At 37.9% G+C, this 22,902-nt stretch overlaps 1 protein-coding gene across 1 annotated transcript in view; it reads left to right on the top strand.

The window, feature by feature from the left end:
* The window catches only part of CPLANE1 (ciliogenesis and planar polarity effector complex subunit 1), a 147,668-nt gene that overhangs the window by 60,650 nt on the left and 64,116 nt on the right, over positions 1-22,902 (top strand). Inside the window, exons 19-28 of the mRNA XM_058430104.1 lie at positions 6,721-6,929; positions 7,090-7,248; positions 7,940-8,048; positions 9,241-9,532; positions 10,607-11,543; positions 13,303-13,451; positions 14,126-14,292; positions 14,866-14,948; positions 16,605-16,684; positions 20,454-20,646. Of these exons, the coding sequence (XP_058286087.1) occupies positions 6,721-6,929; positions 7,090-7,248; positions 7,940-8,048; positions 9,241-9,532; positions 10,607-11,543; positions 13,303-13,451; positions 14,126-14,292; positions 14,866-14,948; positions 16,605-16,684; positions 20,454-20,646 (2,378 nt within the window). The remainder of the gene's footprint in view (positions 1-6,720; positions 6,930-7,089; positions 7,249-7,939; positions 8,049-9,240; positions 9,533-10,606; positions 11,544-13,302; positions 13,452-14,125; positions 14,293-14,865; positions 14,949-16,604; positions 16,685-20,453; positions 20,647-22,902) is intronic.

Below are 22,902 nucleotides of genomic sequence, written 5' to 3'. Positions count from 1 at the left end.
GGGGACAGCATTAGGAGATATACCTAATGCTAAATGACGAGCTAATGGGTGCAGGAAATCAACATGGCACATGGATACATATGTAACAAACCTGCACATTGTGCACATGTACCCTAAAACCTAAAGTATAATAAAATAAAATAAAATAAAATAAAAAAACAAAAAAACAAAAAAAAAACTTTCCTTTCTGGCTGGGCGTGGTGGCTCATGCCTGTAATCCTAGCACTTTGGGAGGACGAGTTGGGCGGATCACAAGGTCAGGAGTTCGAGACCAGCCTGGCCAGCATGGTAAAACCCCATCTCTTCTAAAATATGCAAAACATTAGCCAGGCATAGTGGTGTGCACCTGTAATCCCAGCTACTCAGGAGGCTGAGGCAGGAGAATCACTTGAACCTGGGAGACGGAGGTTGCAGTGAGCCAAGATTGCGCCATTGCACTCCAGTCTGGGCGACAGGATGAGACTCCGTCTCACAAAAAAAAAAAAGAAAAAAAAAAGTTCCTTTCTGGCCAGGTGTGGTGGCTTATGCCTGTAATCTCACTACTTTGGGGAAGCTGAGGCAGGAGGATTCCTTGTGCGCAGGATTTCTAGGCTGCAATGAGCTATGATCTTGCTACTGATCTCCAATCTTGGTGGCAGAGCGAGACCCTGTTTCTTTAAAAAAAAAAAAAAAAAAAAAAGGTTCCTTTCCCTAGTTTGTTACCTAAAATAGTAGATTTTAACTCTTAATTTTATTTATTTATTTATTTTTGAGATGGAGTCTTATTCTGTCACTCAGGCTGGAGTACAGTGGCACAATCTTGGCTCACTGTAACCTCCATCTCCTGGGTTTAAGTGATTCTCCTGCCTCAGCCTTCCCAGTAGCTGGGACTACAGGCACCCACTGCTGCGCCCAGCTAATTTTTGTATTTTTAGTAGATACGGGGTTTTGCCATGTTGGCTAGGCCGGTCTCGAACTCCTGACCTCAGGTAATCCACCTGCCTCAGCCTCTGAAAGTGCTGGGATTACAGGTGTGAGCTACCATGCCTGGCCCAGGATTTCACACTCTTTTGAAGTTTTTTTATTATGGAAAATTTAAACCAAAGTAGAGATTTATAAGCACTTGAGTACCCTCACCCACTTGCAACAATTGTCAACACATGAAAGCAAATCTGAGTACATCATAAGTACAATAAGTACTTCAGTATATGTAGTGAACAGATGAGGTTTTGTTGTTGTTGTTGTTGTTTTTGTTTTGAGTTGGAGTCTCGCTCTGTCGCCCAGGCTGGAGTGCAGTGGCATGCACAATCTCAGCTCACTACAACCTCTGCCTCTGGGTTCAAACAATTCTCCTGCCTCAGCCTTCTGAGTAGCTGGGATTACAGGCGTGGGCCACCACACCCAGGTAATTTTTGTATTTTTTGGTAGGACAGGGTTTCGCCGTGTTGGTCAGGCTGGTCTTGAATTCCTGACCTCGTGAATCACCTGCCTCGGCCTCCCAAAGTGCTGGGACAGCCCAGATGAGGTATTTTTTTTTTTTTTTTGACGGAGTCTAGCTCTGTTGCCCAGGCTGGAGTGCAGTGGCGCGATCTTGGCTCACTGCAAGCTCCACCTCCCGGGTTCCCACCATTCTCCTGCCTTAGCCTCCCGAGTAGCTGGGACTACAGGTGCCTGCCACCATGCCCAGCTAATTTTTTGTATTTTTAGTAGAGACAGAGTTTCACCATGTTAGCCAGGAGGTCTCAATCTCTTGACCTCATGATTTGCCCGCCTTGGCCTCCCAAAGTGCTGGGATTACAGGTGTGAGCCACCGTGCCCGGCCAGATGAGGTGTTTTTTAAAACCATAATTCTATTATCATGACTAACAAAATTTACAATATATCTTTAATATCATATATAGTCAGGCCTGCTTAATGATGGGGATACATCCTAAGAAATGTGCCATTAGACAATTTTGTTGTGTGATCATAGGGTATACTTAGACAAAAATAGCCTAGTACACACTGAGGCTATGTGATACGGCCTTTTGCTTCTAGGCTACAAACCTGTACAAGAGGATTGCTTGAACCTAGGAGTTCAAGGCTATTGTGTGCAATGATTGCATCTGTGAATAGCCACTGCACTCCAGCCTAGGCAACATAGTGAGACCCTTTCTCTAAAAAGAAGTGTTGCCATATGGAATACTGCAGTACTGAATACAGAATGTGACTACACTGAACACTGTAGGCAGTTTTAACACAATGGTAAATATTTGTATATATAAACATATCTAAACATTGAAAAGGTACAGTAAAAATACAGTATAAAAGATTTAAAAAAATAGTAAGTATGGGGCACTTACCATGAATGGAGCTTACAGGACTGGAAGTTTTTGCCCCAGGGGAGTCAGTGAATGGGTGGTGAGTTAATTTGAAAGCCTAGGACATTACTATATACTACTGTAGACTTTATAAACACTGTACACTTAGGCTATACTAAATTTATTAAAAATATTTTTCTTCCATAATAAATTAACCATAGATTATTGTAATGTTTTTACTTTATGAACTTAAAAAAATTAAAACCTTTTTGACTCTTGTAATCATACTTGGCTTAGGAGACATACAGTAGCATAATCATAGCTCACTGCAACCTCAGAGTCCTGGACTCAAAGGATTCTCCAACCTCAGCCCCTTGAGTACTGGGACTACAGGCGTGAGCCACTGTACCAGCTAATTTATTTTTTAGTTTTTGTAGAGATGGGGTCTCTGTTGCCCAGGCTGGAGTGCAGTGGTGCCATCTTGGCTCACTTCAACCTCTGCCTCCCGGGTTCAGGCATTTTTCCTGCCTTAGCCTCCTGAGTAGCTGGGACCACAGGTGTGTACCACCATACCTGGTTAATTTTTGCATTTTTAGTAGAGATGGGGTTTCACCACGTTGCCCAGGCTGGTCTTGCCCTCCTGAGCTCAAGCGATCCGCCTGCCTCTACCTTCCAAAGTGCTAGGTTTACAGGTGTGAGCAACTGCGCCTGGCCTAATTTTTTTTATTTGTAAAATAGAGACATGGTCTTACTATGTTGCTCACGCTGGTCGAAACTCCTGGGCTCAATCGATCCTCCCGCCTCAGCCTGCCGAAGTGCTAGGATTACAGGTGTGAGCTACTGTGCTTGGCCAAGCTTTTTTCTATTGAAAAATTTTAAAGTTTATTTTTTACTCTTTAAACTTTTTTTTAAATTTAAACTAAGACACAACATATTCATTAGTCTAGGCCTACATAGGGTGAGGATCATCAATACCTCTGTCCTCCACCTCCACATCTTGTTCTACTGGAAAGTCTTCAGGGGCAATACCATGCTTGGAGATGTCTTCTCTTATAACAATGCCTTCTTCTGGAATAACTCCTGAAGGACCTGCCTGAGGCTGTTTTACAGTTATTTTTTTTAATAAGTAGGAGTATACTCTAAAATAACAATAAAAAGCATAGTATAGTAAATACATAAACCAGTAATAGTTGTTTATTATTATCAAGTATTATGTACTGTATATAATTGTATGGGCTAGATTTTATATGATTCGCAGTGCAGTAGGTGTGTTTACACAGTTGTCACCATAAACACCTGAGTAATGTGTGGACTATGATGTCATGATGTCTCTAGGTGACAGAAATTTTTCAGCTCCATTATAATCTTATGGGCGCACCATAGTATATGCAGTCTGTCATTGACCTGAATGCCGTTACGTGGCATCTGACTATATTATCTATCCCATGTTTAAATTTACTTGATAATCCCAAATATGTCTTTTCTATAGTTTTTTAAAAAATTTCTATCCAATCAAGGCCCACCACACATTGCATTTTGGTTGATATATAAATCTTTCTCTTTTTATAGTGTGATCATAACTCACTGCAGCCTTGACCTCCTAGGTTCAAATGATCCTTCTACCTCAGCCTCGTGAGTAGCTGGGACTACAGGTGTGCACCACTAGGCCTGGTTAATTTCTTTTTTTTCATTTTTTCATAAAGACAGGGCCTCACTTTTTTGCCCAAGCTGGTCTAGAACTCCTGGGCTCGAGCAATCCTACCTTGACCTCCCAAAGTGCTGGGATTACAGGCAGGAGCTACCATGCCTGGCCTATAAGTCTATCTTAATCTATAAAAGTTTCCTTGCCCGCGTTCTTTTTCATGCCCTTTATTTATTGTGGAAACTAGATCATTTGTCTAGTAGAACCCGTTCTATTCTGGTTTCAGTTGATTACATCTTTTTGGTATTCAAACATTTTTGACCATGATTTAAAATAAGTGCAGATTTTATAGCAAGGTAATACATGCACACACCTGTATGAAGTTGGAATGAAAATTTAATGAACTATCTTTACTCTTACTGTGTGCAATGCACTCTTCTTTTCTTTTTCTTTTTTTTTTTTTTTGAGACAAAATCTCTGTCACCCAGGCTGGAGTGCAATGGCGTGATCTTGGCTCACTGCAATCTCCACCTCCCCGATTCAAATGATTCTTCTGCCTCAGCCTCTCAAGTAGCTGGGATTACAGGTGCACACCACCACGCCCACCTAATTCTTGTATTTTTAGTAGAGATGGGGTTTCACCAGGTTGACCAGGCTGGTCTCGAACTCCTGACCTCAGGTGATACACCCACCTTGTCCTCCCAAAGTGCTGGGATTACAGGCGTGAGCCACTGCGCCCGGCTGCAATGCACGCTTGATATATTCTGTTGTATTCTATTTTAAAAAGATGATTGAGACTCACTGAATTGATTTTATAGCCTAGTAACTAATAATAGGTTGTAATCCACAGTCTGAAAAACACAGATAAAGGATGTTTTTAGATGAGTCGCTGTTTAGTATGTTGCTGCACTGTGTCTTGCTAGTTCTTGGCCTTAGTTCTATCCCAGCTTGCCTGTGAAATATGAAATAATGAAACACATCTGTCAGTAATGATGCCTTTCTCAAAAGATTGGGCCATGCTCCCCTGGCAGAATCTATGAGAATCTGATGTGTGGGGTGGGCTGTAGTGTGAAAATGCTCATCGGAGACCCTGATAGTCCCCCTGGGGCCGTGTACCCACCATCCTCTCTCACTACTGGGATGAATAGAATGTGTAGAAGAGCTGTTTTCTGCCCACTTTCCATAATGTCAAACTGTTCTTTTTGACTTTGTAATATTTATTTTAAAAAACATATTAAATAGCTCCCTAAAGAAAATGAAAACACTGACTACTAATATAAAAGTCAGTTTATTGTAAAAATAAGGCTTATTTAAAAAATTAAGGCATAGGCTGGGTGTGGTAGCTTATGCCTGTAATCCAAGGCAGGTGGATTACCTGAAGTCAGAAGTTTGAGACCAGCCTGGCCAACATGGTGAAACCCTGTCTCTATTAAAAATACAAAATTAGCCGGGTATGGTGGCACACGCTTGTAGTCCCAGGTACTTGGGAGGCTGAGACAGGAGAATTGCTTGAACCTGGGAGGTGGAGGCCAAGATCACACCACTGCACTCCAGCCTGGGCAAGATAGAGCAAGACTCCATCTCAAAAAAAAACATAATAAAATAAGTAAAAATAAACAATTAAGGCATAAATGAATGAATGCTAAATTTTAGAGTATTATCTTTCTTCCTCCAAAGGAAAAGTTCCTATATTTTTCTTTTTCCAGAGACGGTCTTGCTATTGTGCTGTTAGGAAGAAGTGTGTGCAAGTGTCTTTTTCATATAATAATTTCTTTTCTTCTGGGTAGATACCCAGTAGTGGGATTTTTGGATCAAATGGTAGATCTACTTTTAGTTTTTTAAGGAATCTTCACACTGTTTTCCATAGTGGTTGTACTAGTTTATGTTTTCACCAGCAGTGTAAAAGTGTTTCCTCTTCACCACATCCATGCCAGCATGGAGGCTGATCTCAAACTCCTGGGCTCAAACGATCCTCCCACCTCAGGTGTCCAAGTAGCTCGGAGACAAGGTCTTGCTCTGTCTACAGAGCCTACACCACCCCGTTGAAAAGGTCCTACTAACCATAGAACATGAGATGGTTTTCGCTTAATTGGTCACATGTTAACTATAATAGAAATTTAAGATTAGCAGAAGAGTGAAAACTTGTTTTGATAGCTGGATTGTGAGCCTGTGCATTGTGTATAGTTAAATCCTGATGCTCCATACAATGGAACACCATATGGGCAACAAGAAGACAGTATATTACCAGATGAAAAGATATCTAAGATATAGTAGGTGAAAAAAAGCTAGTTGCAAAGCAGCATAGTATGATTTTATATATCTTTGTGTACTTGTATTGCTTTTAATAAATTATTTACTATTAGAAATTGTTTTTAGTATTAAAAATGTTTAAACATAAATGAATATCTGTTAGTGACTTATAAGTCAATCTCCATGACTTTATTTTTTTTTGAGATGGAGTCTCACTCTGTCACCCAGGCTGGAGTGCAGTGGCGCAATCTTGGCTCACTGCAAGCTCCACCTCCCGGATTCACGCCATTCTCCTGCTTCAGCCTCTCCGAGTAGCTGGGACTACAGGCGCCCGCCACCACGCCCGTCTAATTTCTTGTATTTTTAGTAGAGATGGGGTTTCACCGTGGTCTCGATCTCCTGACCTCGTGATCCGCCCGCCTCGGCCTCCCAAAGTGCTGGGATTACAAGCATGAGCCACCGCGCCCGGCCCCTCCATGACTTTTAAATAAGGACTTTTATATAAATTGACAGTGAGCATGTATTCGTTTTATAATTAATGAAATAAAGACCTTTATTTTGGAAAAAATGATCAGCAGAGGTGGAGTTGTTATAATATTAATGTACATACTCATATGATTTTCTTTCATATTTGTGTTCCTGCTTTAGTTTGCTTCAGAGAACTTTGTGCTCTGTGTTGGATGCTGCATGTCCGTGATAAGTTATCCTATAGTTGCAGGCAATATCAGAAAGCAAGAGAAAATGTAAAAGGAGAAAAGGTATTTACCAGGGCAAAAATAATAAAAATGAACACACATTACTTGGGAAATTATTGTTTAAAAGAAGATTTTATTGTTTGCAGCAAAACTTTCTTTTGAACTCATTCTGGTCTACCTTCTAAACTAAACAGGAAATGAATGTTTTTCAATATCCTTTTAGGACCTTGAAGTGGAGTTTGATTCTTGTATGATTGAGCACTGTCTTAGTGCCGTGGAATGGGCTTATAGAATGCTGCCTTTCTCTCGGTTTTTTAATATGGAAGAACTTACTCAGGATATAATTTTGAGCCTTATTGGAGAACTGCCACCAATCAGAAAGGTAATGTGTTTGTAGGTGAAAGTAAACTACATCAGAATCAGGGACTTTAAAAGATTTTTATTTAATTTTAATTAAGGATGATGTTGCCTTTCTTTGGCTTATTTCACTTAGCATAGTATCTTCTGGGTTCAAAAAGATAAATACTGTAGGACCTCACTTATGTGTGGAATATAAAAATTTTAAACTCACGGAAGCAGAGAGTGGAATGGTGGTTGTCAGAGGCTGGGGATGTGGTGGAAATGGGGAGATCTTGGTCAAAGGGTACAACCTTTCAGTTATAAGATGAATAAGTTCTAGGGATCCAATGTACAATGTAGTGACTATAGTTAATCGTAGTGTATTGTTTACCTGAAATTTAATAAGGGAGGATATTACAATAGTAAATGTGTGTATTGATGGATGTGCTAATTAATTTGACTATGGAAATCAGCACAGAATGTATACGTATATTAAATCATCACATTGTACACCTTGAATATACACAGTTTTTGTCAATTACATATTTTAAAATAAAAACGTAAGTTGATACTAAACTCCTATTAGCAGACAGATGCTCAGAGAGAGGCTTTGACCTGACTTCAAAAGATTAGTAAGAAATGTGCATTTATATTTTGAGTTAAAATATTTGTGGAATGGAAGAAAAAAAAAGAATGATGTTTCTCATAAAACTTAAACAATTTTTTTTCTGAAGGTAGCAGAAATTTTCGTGAAAGCATTTCCCTATCCTGAGGACGTGAGGGTTCCTTTAAGAGACAAATATCACTCTCTTCACCAGAGACTCAGACACTGTATTGTGAAAGGTATTATTTGTTGCTTCTCACATAGCTAATAGATAAATTGCGGAAGATTCCCTTTTTGTTTTGAAAATATTTATTTACTGTTGCTTATGTGTCTATGCATTTTTGCCTCTTCCTTGAGATAGGAGTATGAGGAGATAGAAACATTTCTCCATTGCAGAAAGACTAATCTCTTGCTTTGGAACCAGATGAAGCTGACTTCGGCTCATGTCAGTCAGTAACTGTGTGATCTTAGGGAAGTTGCTCAGTCTCTCTGAGCCTCATATCTTTATTTGTAAAGTGGGCATAGTATTACCTGCTTTATGATGTGTATTCAGAGAGGATTAAGTAAGATAATATAAAATGAGCATATAGTGCTTTGTATATTGCAAGTATTTGTTGAAAACAAGTAATTTCCCTTTATGGTTATTTATGCTTCTAATTTTGTTCTTCAAAATTAGAATACACACATTTCTCATTGTGGTAAAATACATGTAATATAAAATTTACCATTTTAGCCATTTAAAATATGCAATTCATTGACATTACATTTACAATGTTGCGGAATTTTTAAAGAATTAAAATTACCCTGCTGTTTTGGACTATAATTCAGTATTTAAGTCTAGGTATGTCCAGTGATTTTGTATTACTCTATTAATATATTGTATTTGTGACTTGTATTTTTCTTAATACTTTTTTTGACATCCTCTAACATACTCTGTTTATGTATTAAATAATGTTTTAAAATGTTTCTATAGGCAGCCTTGAAAACCTTCCCTTGCTATTATTTCTTATTACTTGTAGTAAGAAAAATATCCTTGATTTTTTTGGCTAGAATTATCCTCATTTTATCTTACTCTCTATGTGAGAATGGAAAAAACATTACTTATTCTTTTTATTAACTATAATTATCCTTCTGAGTTTTAAAACAGTTAAATGACTTAAAGTTTTTTTCCAGGGCATACTTTTTCTTCATGAGGTCTAGGTTCTGTCTCTTTTATTGTGTTCTTTAATGGATCTTCTTCAGCTTCTGCAGTTCTACTTTAAAATAACTTTCCAGTAAATACTGAAGAAAACATGACCAGTAAGAATGTGGAAATAAGCCTTAGTCATCAGTTAGGTTTCTTGTCCCCAGGAGGGACCAGAGTTGGGTCTCCTATGTCTCGAATTGAAACATTTTAATGAACACTAAGACTTTTTATTCTTTTCTTTCCAGGACCCCAGACTGAGGAAATGATGTCTGTTGTCATGCGTTCTATCCAGAAAGTGAGGGTGAAAGCTCTAAAACGTGTGCAGAGAAATATAGGCTCTTTTGAAGTGAACATATGGGAACCAACTGAAGAAGAGAAATCAGATGAGGCTCCAGGTTTTGATAGATATTCCCTGGGGACTAGTTTGAGCAGAAGTACACTCACAGAACTGGGGGATTCTGTGGTTCACAGTGATGCAGATACGTTCTCTGAAGCTTTGTCGGTTGAAGAAAAAAGTAGGATAAATATCTATCAAAGGTACAACTGAGATCTTTTAATCACAGGCATTCACTTCCTTTGAAAAGTAGCTTTCAGGCATCTGATGAGCTGATTTCTGGTCCCAGCAACCCTCACTGATTGCGCTATTAATAATATGAATGATAAGTGCACTCATAAGAATATTAGGAGTATAAAATGAGACTATACATTCGAAAATTTACTTCAAGTATTATTGATATCTGAAATAATTTTACCATCTGAAATTATAAAATCAAAGGAATAGATGAAATTCTACACTTCACTGGAGGACTTTCAGTTTTTTTAAGTAATCTTTAGACTTAAATAGTTTGAGGTTACTGAGTTAGCCATATTATTTTTAAGGAAATTTTTTCCTTAAATTTCCTTAATATTTTTAAGGGAAATATTTCAGGGAAGGAAATTGCCTCAAAAAGGATGGGATGCTTTCAGCCCAGGTGGCCAACACCTGTTCTCTTACTGAGGGAACTAAGGATCTCTGTTCTGCCCTCAGAACCATGTTGAGAAGAAGCATTTAAAACGAATTGTGGTTGGGCAGTTAAGGTGTCTGCCCAACAGGTTTCATAGCAGCTAAAAGTGTTTAGGAAAAGTTCCCAGTTTTTGTGTGGTAAAACAAAAAAGGACAGTCTTACTTATTACACCTGGTATTAGGGGAGCTGAGCGGGCAGATGCAAGAGAGAAACAAGAAATCCTAAATTTTGTTGTATATCAGTGGCTTGGAGTTTTTGTTGACTTTGTATTCCTAAAATCTGACCCATTAGAGGACTATTTCTTTTACCCACAGAAAAATCATTCATGTTCTTTTATAGTGAAATTTCTGTGGACACATTTTAATCTCTTCTAATACAAATTTTCCCTTTTGATATTAATTTTTTTTGATCTCATAGTAGAAATGTTCCACTCTTGAAAACACTTAGAAATCATTTAGTCCCACTCCCTCGTTTGAAATGTAGGTAATTGAGGCACACAAAATATACATGACTTAATCATTGGAGAGAATTTTTCATGTCAATTCTAAGATCAGTTTTAGTGATTAAATGATCTTTAATTTTGTCTTATTTTGTTTTTTTGCTATAGAAATGCCCCAAATCACATGGAATTAACATCGATTGATAAGCCCACTGATAAAAAGAAAATGTGTAATCAGAAAGAAAATCCTACAAAGAAAGATCATGAAAAGTTATCACAAAATACACTTCCTGTAATAGGTGTTTGGGAATTTGAACGTGATGATGATGAATATATTAAATTCCTTGATCTGTTTTTGAGTTACATTCTTGAAAGAGACCTACCTTATTCCAGGGATGCTGGCATTCCATTTCTAACTAGTTTTTCTGGAAAGCTTAGAGAACATGAACTTAATTCTTTACTTTTTGATGTACATACAACATTAAAACGACGTCAGAGCAAAACTAAAAGCCAGAATGTGTTTAGAGCTGGTTCTTGCTTTATTATTGCTCCTGAGTCCGATGAATCAGAAAAATCATCCTCTTTAAATGATGAATCTGGCATGCATTTAGAAAACCAGAAACTTTCATCATCAGTACTGGTTAATCAAGGGATCAAACCTTTTTTACAATATCCTTCGAATGAAGTCAATAAGAATGAAGGAATGAGTGGATTATTTGGTTTAAAACAAAAGTCAATTTACAAAATACAAGATGACACTAGAGAGAAATGTCTAATCCAGAGATCATCAAACCACATTTTTTGGACTCCCAAGTCCATTAAAACTAGAAGATGCATTTTCAAAGCTATTCAGTGCAGTGATATTAACCCTCAAGAAGATCTTCCTTTAGCACTAAACACATTTGGCAGTATAGGAAGACTGCTGGAATGGATGATAAAGTGGTCTAATAGAAGGCTACTCTGTGATTCTGGTATAACTGAGTCATCCTCTGAGTACAGTCCAGTAATTCGTGTAAAGACCTCTACAGCTGCCATTCTTACATCGTTACGGCTTTTGGAACAACCCTATTTTGCTACATATAAGGCAAAAAATGCCATTATTAAGGTAAGCGTATCAATTGTTTATTACTTACAAATGAGAACTCTCATTTTAGATTAACACTATGTTTACATTTCCCATCTATTAAAGAATCATTAAATAATAGAAAATTAATGACAATGTTGATTATAATCAGTATCTCCTATTTTTTTCTTCCAGTGGTTCCTTTAATTCTTAACAATAAAGTGCTTTCAGAGAAGCTGTGAGGTTTTGAAGTTTTATGTGTATTTATAAAAAAGAAAAAAGGGAAGGAGATAATTTTAAGTGATATTACAAGTGGTATTACACTTATATTATTTCTCCTTTCAGTTTCAGGTTTTGGTTCAGATGAAGAAGGACTAGGTGGCTCTCTAGTTTTAATTACTAATGTCTCATCAAGTCCATTAGGGGATCGTTTTTCTTATACTCTCAGGCCAGAAGAGGTTGGAGAACCAAACACAGAAAAGCAGATGGGAGTCAGTAGAGGAGTTAGTGTTTAATTAACTATTCTTTCTTCCCTAGTCAATGGCAAGTGCTTTTATTCCAAAGTAGTTTATTCTAGGCTGAAGGATGTGAATGTGTGTGTGTGCCTGTGTGTGTGTATGTGAATATGTGAATTTGTTTTCTTTTATTTTTTACTTTTTATTTTTTGAGACAGAGTCTTGCTTTTTGTTTTGTTTTGTTTTTTTGTTTTTTTTTTTTTGAGATGGAGTCTCACTCTGTCACCCAGGCTGGAGTACAGTGGCATGATCTCAACTCACTGCAGCCTCCGCCTCCTGGATTCAAGCGATTCTTCTGCCTCAGCCTTGCGAGTAGCTGGGACTACAGGCGTGCACCACCACGCCTGACTAATTTTTGTATTTTTTAGTAGAGATGGGGTTTCACCATATTGGCTAGGGTGGTCTCAAACTCCTGACCTTGTGATCTGCCCGCCTTGGCCTCCCAAAGTGCTGGGATTACAGGTGTGAGCCACTGCGCCTGGTCCAGAATCTTGCTTTATCACCCAGGCTGGAGTGCAGTCTTAGGATCACAGCTGCCTGTAGCCTCAACCTCCTGGGCTCAAGTGATCCTTCCACTTGAATCTTCCAAGCAGCTGGGACCACAGGCTCACGCCACTATGCCTGGCTAATTTTTAAATTTTTTATAGAGACAGGGTTTCCCTTTGTTACCCAAGCTGGTCTCAAACTCCTGGGCTCAAGTGACCTTCCCGCCTTGGGCTCTCAAAATGTTGGGATTACAGGTGGGAGCCACTACACTAGTCCTTTTTTTTCCTTGAGATTGTTATCATAAGGTATATACAGTTTATATGATACTGTGATATTGGTCATCCTTGAAATGTGTATTTCTAGGTAATGTATATGGAAATTTTAAGTGAGACAAAAGGGATACGTACCTTGTGTTTTTAGCGGCATGTATTTTTGTCTACTATGTCATTTTGAAATAACTACTGAACGTCTTTATGATATAGCAAAGGGAATGAAATGAGAATATTATAATTTTTTTGCCACTGTTTTGTGGCCTGAAAACAATGACAATATGCCTTACAAATTTGTAAGGCTGATTTCTTTTGAATACTATTTAGGTAGTCAGATTTGCTTTTTCCAGTTAGAATAAAGACTTGATCATTGCTTCAGCAACAAGTATTGAGTTGTAGAAATGCAGTAAATATTTGATAAATGAATAAGAGGATTATTCAGAATTCCTGTAGAAAGAATGAATAATTTTAAAATATGGTGAAAAATAAAGGGTTCAATAAATACTAAATACTTTAAATGGTTTGCTTTAGATGGTAGAGAATCGTGACACTGGGTGTCAGATTGGACCCAATATTGAGAGGGAGAGCAAATCAGATGCTGGCGGTTCAGTTGCAGTAGCAACTCCAGGTGGAACTGAGGAAAGAAATGGTCAGAATAAATCTTGTCAAAATATCTTGAAGTAAGTTGCTGATTATACTCTTCTTTTCAATATAAGACACGTGGTTTGATGGCGTTTGGGCTTAAAGGGAAGATCAAACCCTTGAAAGTTAAAGGAATAAGCATTTTTTGAAGTAGAGGAGCAGGCAGTGAGCTTTCTGAGGTGCTTTAACAATTCATTGCAAATTGTATTTCTTCCCTCTTGGTCTAGCTTATATCTTCTGAGAGAGCAATTAATTCATCCTGAGAGATTCCTTTATCAATTTATTTCCCATATCAGAAGTTGAACTAATCCTTTCATCCATTTTTATATATGAAGCAATGCTAGGAGTAACATAGCTTTGAATACCAAGGCAAAAGCCATTATAGCATGAAGAGTCCTTTGTGAGAATGATAATTTTAGATAAGTTGAAATTATTCCAATCATTTGAGTAAATAAAAACTATGATGTTTAGTTATTTACTGAACAATCTTTACCTGAGCTTCTATGTATCAGAATTTTTTAAAGAAAGATTTTATAAATATGAAACCAAAGTTTGTTCTTTGCTTTTAAAAAACTGAATTAAGCCGAGATTGCGCCATTGCACTCCAGCCTGGGTGAGACTCCATCTTAAAAAAAAAAAAATAAAACCCAAAACTGAATTAGCTCTTTATCTCCAAGAATAGTTGTAATTTTAGTTGCTGCATTTTTTTCAGTAGAATGCCAACTGAAGCAAAAAATCCTGATATAAAAGAAATCAATGATGATATTATTTCCGTCACTCATAATACTAAAAAAGAATTTATAGATATTGATGAGAATCTTTTAGAAGTAGAAGCATTTACAGAAGAGGAAATGGATATGCACATATCAGACTATGAAGGTCAGTTCATTTAGATAATTATTTTTTTTGGCTTTATTAATTTGAAATTGGTAAATAATATTATCTGAGATAACTTATTTAGTCTTATACCTAAGTTAGTGTGTTTACAGTAGCCTAAAATAAAAAATTAAGAGAATTAAATATTTGTGAAATATTGAGCATATTAACTCTAATTTTGGTTTTAATAAAACCAAGAAGATCTAAGGTATTTTTATGTTGGTGCTCTTTTGCAATTGTTGGGCCTCTTGTGCTGCTTATATAATAATTATGGTCTGTTAATTTCTGTGAAGCAACTCTATAAACCTCTCCCCAGCAGTCTTCCTTAAGACAGAAACTCGCAGAGCACTACGTGGAGTTAAACATACTGAATAATAAGGCCTCTCAAGGCTCATCTGGGATTTACCTGATGAAGATGGAATAGACTCTAGGTGTTTTCAAAGACTGTCTTTATAAAAAGGATAGAAAATATGTCTGTCATTATATTGTTTCTGGTAATATTCCCTGAGCCCCCTAAAAAGTCAATAGCTTATTTTTTAAATGATCAGTTTTCTCTTCATCTTCACTTATCGCTAGAAGACATTGAAGAATCTGTTGGAGGTTTCAGAAGTCCCAGTCTTGCCATTTGCATGACGACTTTACCACAGCAGTTAGAAGAAGTAAGTCAATAAATAGTGGATACAATTATTAATCTTTCGTTTTGTGTAGTATTTAAATTATACATGTTTTTATTCATTGTTATTAAATATATCAAAGCAAGGTTAGCGCTTAAAAATGCACTATGGGTTGTAGAATATAGCCATGCTGTGTGGCATTTTTCTTTCCCTGAAATTCTAGTACAGTGTAGTAACATGTCCAATAATTTCAGGCAATGAAATTTTCATGTCATAAACTGCTTTAGCAAATTTATTTAATCAAGAGTAGCAAATGTGTCCTTTATTTAAGAAGTATGGAAGTATGGCCAAGCATGGCAACTGATGCCTGTAATCCCAGCACTTTGGGAGGCTGAGGCGGGAGGATTGCTTGAGGCCAGGAGTTTTAGACTAGTCTGGTCAAGAGAACAAGACTCCATCTCTACAAAAAATTAAAAAATAGCCAGGCATGGTGGCATGTGCCTGTAGCAGTCTCAGCTACTTGGAAGGCTGAGGTGAGAGGATCATTTGACTCCAGGAGTTTGAGGCTGTAGTGAGCTGTATTGTGCTACTACATTCCAGCCTGGGCAACAGAATGAGACCCTGTCTTTAAAAAAAAAGAAAAAATTAAAAAAGTATAATTCAGCTGTAGTATACTTTTTATACATATATATACTTTTTGGTATTATTTTTCTCAAAACTCTATACACTGAATTTCCAGGGGGAACATAGACATTTCCAATTATTGTAACAATTCTGTGTGTGTTTTTTTTTTTTTTTGAGATGAGGGTCTTGCTCTTTTGCCAAAGCTGGAGTGCAGTGGCACGATCATGGCTCACTGCAGCCTGGAATTCCTGGAATAAAGTCATCCTCTTGCCTCAGCCTCCCAAGTAACTGGGTCTTACTATAGGTGCACACCACTATGCCCAGGTAATTTTTTTAAAAAAACATTTTTTTGTAGAGACTGGGTCTTGCTATGTTGCTTAGGCTGGTCTTGAACTCCTAGCCTCAACCTCTCAAAGTGCTGAAATTACAGGTGTGAGCCACCGTGCCCTATCTGTTGTAACAATTCTTTTTTATTTTTATTTTTATTTTTGAGACAGTCTTGCTCTGTTGCCCAGGCTGGAGTGCAATGGTGTGATCTTGGCTAACTGCAGCTTCTACCTCCCAGGTTCAAGCAATTCTGCCTCAGCCTCCCAAGTAGCTAGGACTACAGGTATGCGCCACCATGCCTGACTAATTTTTTGTATTTTTTTGTAGAGACAGTTTCACCATGTTGGCCAGGCTGATCTCGAACTCCTGACCTCAAGTGGATCTGCCTGCCTTGTAACAATTCTTTTAAAAAGGATTCATTTTTCCTGGTTTTATAGTTGTTTTTACAGGGAAATGAATAATCATATAGTGTTAGGTGTATATAATTTACAGTGTGTTAGTCTACTGACACAATCTTGTCTTTGTAACTTAGCATGCTCAGTAGCCCAGTGTGACAGACTGGAGGCAATTCACACAGTATAAAGATTAGGTCAGAGCAGGACTGGGAGTACATTTTACTGTTTGATTTCTCACTTGGTTGTAGACTGTTGTTACTCTGGTTAAGTGGCTGATATGAGACTCAAAATACTTAAGGCAGTAATACCTATTTGTTTTACCTGTTTTCTCTTTGGGTACTATTCATTTTAACAGGAGTTCACAGAAGAGGTTCAGTGTCAAAGGGAAGAACCACTGGAGACAAATATGGAGGAAAAATCGACTGAACAAAAAGGGTAAGGGGGAAAAAAGTATGACAGTGATTGTCACTGGTTACCTCAGTGAAGCTTTCAGCTTTTTTCCTTCATAATTTACAATACATGATTTAGGGTGGTATTGTGTTTCTAGTGAAACTGTAACTTCAGTTCATAGTTATGGTAAAATGATTTTTGGTAAATGTTATACTTCTGTGTATTGATAGAGTGAAATAAATAATGATATCTAAAATGCCTTTTGTTCTCTCATCACTATCAGCCTTATCAAAATAAAGTTGTAAATAGGCCAAAGCTTATTTAGCTGCTAAGTAGGGAACCACTTTTCATACTTATTCCATTTTTATTGAATCAAATAAAGAACCATTATGAATTATTTCATGTATGTATAAAATCTTTCGCTGTTGTGATGATTACTATACCATTCATTAGGGTATAGTAATCATTAGGGCTATGATGTACACATACACTGCCGGCTAGCCTATTGCTTCAAGGAGAGCTGAAGGCAGTTTTCATGTGTTGCAGTTTGGACATGATTTCTAAATCTTTAGAATTTTAGAAGTTCTAGAATTTTAGAATTCCCTTAGATAAGAAAGGCAACATGGCCAGGCGTGGTGGCTCATGCCTGTAATCCCAGCACTTTGGGAGGCCGAGGCAGGTGGATCATAAGATCAAGAGATCGAGACCATCCTGGCTAACACGGTGAAACCCTATCTCTACTAAAAATACAAAAAATTAACTGGGTGTGGTGGCGGGCGCTTGTAGTTACAGCTACTTGGGAGGCTGAGGCAGGAGAATGGTGTGACCCTGGGAGGCAGAGCTTGCAGTGAGCCAAGATCGGGCCACTGCACTCCAGCCTGGGCGACAGAGCAAGACTCCGTCTCAAAAAAAAAAAAAAAAGGCAACATAATTAGATTTTCTTTTTCTTTTCAGTATGCAAATTTTATTAGTTTTTCTGTGGACAGTTAAAAAGAATATATTTAATACTATGGGCCTTTGCAAGTAATTTAGATACTTCTATTCATAAAAATGATTCCTTCGGAAAATTACCCAAGAAGAGAGGGAGAGAAGACAAACACTAATCTTTATGGTTTCTTTTTTCTTTTCTTCCTTTTTTTTTTTTTTTTTTGGAAACAGGGTCTTGCTCTGTTTCCCAGGGTAGAGTGCAGTGGTGCAATCTTGGCTCACTGCAACCTCCGCCTCCCAGGATAAAGCCATCCTCCTGCCCCAGCCTCCTGAGTAGCTGGGACTGCAGGTACGCACCACCATGCCTAGCTAATTTTTTTTTAGAGATGGGATTCGCCATGTCGCCCAGGCTGGTCTCGAACTCCTGAGCTCAGGTGATCCACCTGCCTTGGCCTCCCACAGTGCTGGGATTACAGTCGTGAGCCATCGTGCCCAGCCTCTTTACAGTTTCAAATGTGACAATGGGCTCTAGTGTTCTGAGCATAGTGTCTCCCTCTTCTATAGGTGAAATTTGGGTCTTAACTAACCTCATGTCCCCTCATTTTGGGTTCTTTTGTTTTCATTGCTGAGCAGTCAGCAGTATTTAAGTGGTGTTTTAAGTCATCCAGACATATTTTTTTGCTTTTGCTTAGATCTGTTACTAATTGCTATGGAGACAAATGTAAACAGATTGTAATTATGAGCTAAACATTATAGAAGATTAGAGGATGTTTAGACTCTTAGATGGCTGAGCATAGATCACTCATACCTTAGGTAATGCAAAGAATATCTTGCTTCCTAATCACCTGTTAATTTTTATTGATAGTATGATTGAAGCCTTTTCACATCCTGAGCATACCACTCCTCAATCAATGCAAGTAGATACAAGTTCAGAAATTTCTAGGAAAGAAGTTTTGCCTACTATACCATTTAAAAATAGTTGTGTTTTACAAATCACAGAGTGAAAGTATGCCAACTGTACCATTTTTGAAACAATTGCTACATTTTGACTAAAAACTAAGAAAATAAATGAAAGCAACATAAAACATTGAAAGAGCAGCATAAGCACACATATCTGACATCTTTCATTACTGAGTTTCCACTAGCGATTGTATTTTAAAGTTGTACAGGAACCATGTTAGAACAGTCTTTTCTGAAAAAAAGTAGTGATATATTATTGAAATATGAAGTTGTTGCTCATTTTCAGCTTCTAACTGATTTCTTGTAGTGTTTGAAATGCTTTTAATTCTCTCATAGAATAGACTCATCCAGTTCTTTTGAACAGAGTGCTTAGTGTTTAGAAATCTTACCGAAATAGGAAAATATAGCACAGCTTTACCTCAGAAAAAAATTTTCATAGTTAGAGTCGATCTCCTTGAGACCTGTTGAAAGCAAAGCCCAATAAAGTTGTTTTAAAATGGGCAGATCTGTTTGTGCAAGGAGACCTTCTTCACAAAATGTTGTTGCGTCTGCATGAGTGCTCATACCCAGATCTGGCCCTTTTGCTGCACTCAGTTTAAAGAGCTTCTGAGATTGGGCTGGGCCGTGCACATCCAGCTGTACCTACAGCTCAGTTTACCCCTACACCTGCCCCTACTGTCCCAAGGCCTTCTTGAGTGCCAGTGACTTGTGCAAGCATGAATGCACCCACCCTGTGCCCAAGGGGACCTCTACAGCCCTGGAGCCCCTTGTGGCTTTAGAGGGGTCAGCCTGAAACCCATGCCCCCTTCCATCACACTTCAGGAACCCAGTTGCCAGAGGGTGCCTCCTAAACCTTCTTTGGCTCCAGCTCACTCTTTAGATTCCAGATCCCTGTCACTGGGCAACTAACTCCTTTGTCACCCAGCTAAGAAAGCTGGGGACAGTGGAGGCTGGCAGCAGCTGTGAGAAACATGATTCTCAAGGAGCAACACTCAAAGCTTTCACTTTGGCAAAAAAGGAAAAGGTAAATCAGTTGTAATGCCTATTTTTTGTGAATTTGCCAAATAAAGTTTTTTTATTGGGTGTGTTAGATGCTCGATAAAAGGCAAATATTATTGCCAAATGGGAATGAGTGTAAACCTAAATAAGTCTATATGAAATTTAATATGTTCTTTTCTTTTTTGAAAACAATGATCTGTTTGAATCTGATAACTGCTTGCTCCCTTGCTTAGTTTATAAAATGTAGAAAACTTTGAGTATCTGCTATGTTTGAGGAGTCATCCCCCAAGAGTCATTTTGTTTTTTTTAAAAAAAAAACCTAAACACCTTGCTTTGATCCTTAATTTTTATTTGTAAATAAGCATTTTTTATTAGGGTTTATGATACATTTAAACTCTGAGGTTTGCTTGGAAATGAAATGTTCACAGTACTATTGTTTCACATTTAATGATGATAAACAGTAGTTTACTGATCCTAGAATTAAGTTTTTTAAATCCATTTTTTCCCTAGTTTTCTTAACTCTATGCTGGATCATTAATTTTAGTCAAAAACATATTTTTAAGCCAAATTACAAATTATGAAGTCTGTACAGCTAATCAGAATGATTCCACAGGTCTCAAATTCAGATGTCCACAGGGACCAGGCAAGTAAAATATATGTCAGCTCTTGGGTTTGCAACACCCTGTGAAGGAGCCCATCACTGACTAGACAATCCCTTAATAAAGATGAAAATTGAGCTGATGACGAATGTGTCTGGGGGGCTGGCGGGCACTAGAGAGAAAGGCTTTAGGGTTTAAATTTCTAGAAAACTACCAGAATAACCTTTATATTGGAAGACAAAAGTGGGATCAAAATATTCAGATCATAGACATTCAATTTGTTTTTTGTCAATTAATGCATGTTTTTTATTTAAATGCTTTCCACGCAGTGCACAGATTTCTACATATAAAGACAAATCTTCCCCAGTTCCACTTCTGATATCAAGTGGAGTCAGTGTTGCTTCACAACCACCTGTTCCAGCACCTCAGAAGACCCAGAGAAATGAATGCACGGCTCAGTTACCAGGTTGTTCAGAGTCCGTTAGGCAGATGCTGCAAGATGAAATGTTTAAATTAGTTCAGGTAAGCACATCTCTATATAAGTAAATCCACACATAGTGTACATGTAGGGTTTTAAAATATTAATAGATTTCCAGAAATTGACAAGTTAAAATTATATCACAAGCATTTATCTGCTTTGGGTACTTTTCATTCAAATGTTTATAACTGGTTGGGTGCAGTGGCTAACGTTTGTAATCCCAGCACTTTGCGAGGTCAAGGTAGGAGGATTGCTTGAGGCTAGGAGTTTGAAACCAGCTTGGGCAACATAGTGAGACTCTGCTAGGAAACTCTACTAGGAAAAAAAAATTCTACTAGGAAAAAAAAGACCTCTAGGGCCCAGAGGTCTAGGCTAAGCTACCTACTTCTCAGAATGACCTATTTTTACTGAGCTCTTTGGGATGCAGCTGCTCACAAAAGTGAGGTAGGGAGTAATCAAACCAGATCAGTGGGCTCCTACTCAAAAGTATCCAAGGCTTATTTTCCAGCTGACAGTATCACATATTTCTTATCCATATTTCTTGTGCTTGAGTTGAAACTGTCAGCTGCATTTCAAATTACTGTTCACTTTGACTTTAATCATACCTGGCTATCCTTTTTTTCTGTTTACCAACAATGGTTAATTATTTACCTTTTTAGAAACATTAGTTTCCTTCAGATCTAAACCTCTGCTCATTTGTCCTACATTCACTTCCATATCCTTTTGTGTGATGTAATATATACCATTTCCATATTGATGATTCTCGGCACTAATTTTCTTTTTAAAAAATTTTTTTATATTTGTATTTTTTGAGACAGAGTCTCACTCTGTTGCCCAGGCTGGAGTGCAGTAGCGCAATCTCGGCTCGTTGCAACCTCTGCCTCCCAGGTTCAAGCGTCTCCTGCCTCAGCCTCCTGAGTAGCTGGGATTATAGGCATGTGCCACCTTGCCTGGCTAATTTTTATATTTTTAGTAAAGATGGAGTTTCACCATGTTGGCCAGGCTGGTCTCGAACTCCTGACCTCAGGTGATCTGCCTGCCTTGGCCTCCCAAAGTGCTAGGATCACAGGCGTGAGCCACTGTGCCCGGCTGCACTAATTTTCTCTTTGAACTTAGGGGCATTGATGAGAACAGTTGTTCAGCATGTCCCCCTGTCCCATGAAACTTACTGAAACTGATTTTTATTCTTATTCTCCCTAGTCCCTTCTTTCCCTTTTCTGTTTAGTGGCACCACCTATTCTACTAGCTTAATGTTTTAGAGACATCTCTCAAACTGTTAGATGGATTACTTGGGGACTTCACTGGTCACTGTCCTATATATTTAACACATTATCCAGATAATTCTGATGCACACAAAAGATTAAGAATCACTATCTTCAAAAGTCATCTTTGCCTTCTTTCACAACCCTTACCCACTGTTTTACTATGCCCTCTTGAATTTTTTGCCCATACTATATGTCGGTATAGCCACTTGCTATGTCTATAGCAGTGGCTAACCTGAGATTCTTAGTTTCATTCTTCCATTGTCTTCTATTTGCATTTTCTAGGACACTTTCTTCAGGTATTATTTTAATAATATTAGTCACCTGTTTAAAAATCTTCAGTAAATTTCAGGAACAAATTTGTATAATATATGATATCAATCTTGTTTTAAAAATAGAAAGAAGCCAGGCTCTTTATATTTTTAAATTTTATAAGAGGTGGCTCATACCTGTAATCCTAGTGCTTTGGGTGGCTGAGGTGGGAGGATTGCTTGAGGCCAGGAGTTTGAGACCAGCCTGGGCAACATAGCAAGACCTCATCTCTACAAAAACAAACAAACAAACAAACAAAAACTCAAAAAGCAAACCATTATCCAGGCATGGTAGCACATGCCTTTAGTCTCAGCTACTTGGCAGGCTGAGGTTGGAGGATGCTTTGAGCCCAGGAATTTGAGGTTACAATGGGCTATGATCAGTCCACTACACTCCAGCCTGGGTACCAGGGTGAGACCTTGTCTTTTAGATAGAATAGATGGATAGATAGATAGAGAGTAAGCGAGAGAAAGGAAGTATACTAAAATGTCAATGCTCATTATTTTTGAGGGTAGAATTATGAATGATATTTTATTTTTAAAATTTGTTTTTTCCTGTGTGTATTTACTTTATAATTAAAAGAAAACTACATTTTTTAAAACCTGCACTGTTTCCCTATTGGTTTGTTCTATCAAATGCAAATTCTTCTGTTGGCCTTCAAAAACTTCACTTTGAAGTCTTTACCTTCCCTCCTTTCCTGCCTTACTTTCACAAGTCTAGTGGTTC

This window comes from Hylobates moloch, unplaced genomic scaffold (assembly GCF_009828535.3).
Source record: "Hylobates moloch isolate HMO894 unplaced genomic scaffold, HMol_V3 SCAFFOLD_17, whole genome shotgun sequence".
NCBI lineage: Eukaryota > Metazoa > Chordata > Mammalia > Primates > Hylobatidae > Hylobates > Hylobates moloch.
This window is presented reverse-complemented; position numbering and strand designations above follow the sequence as displayed.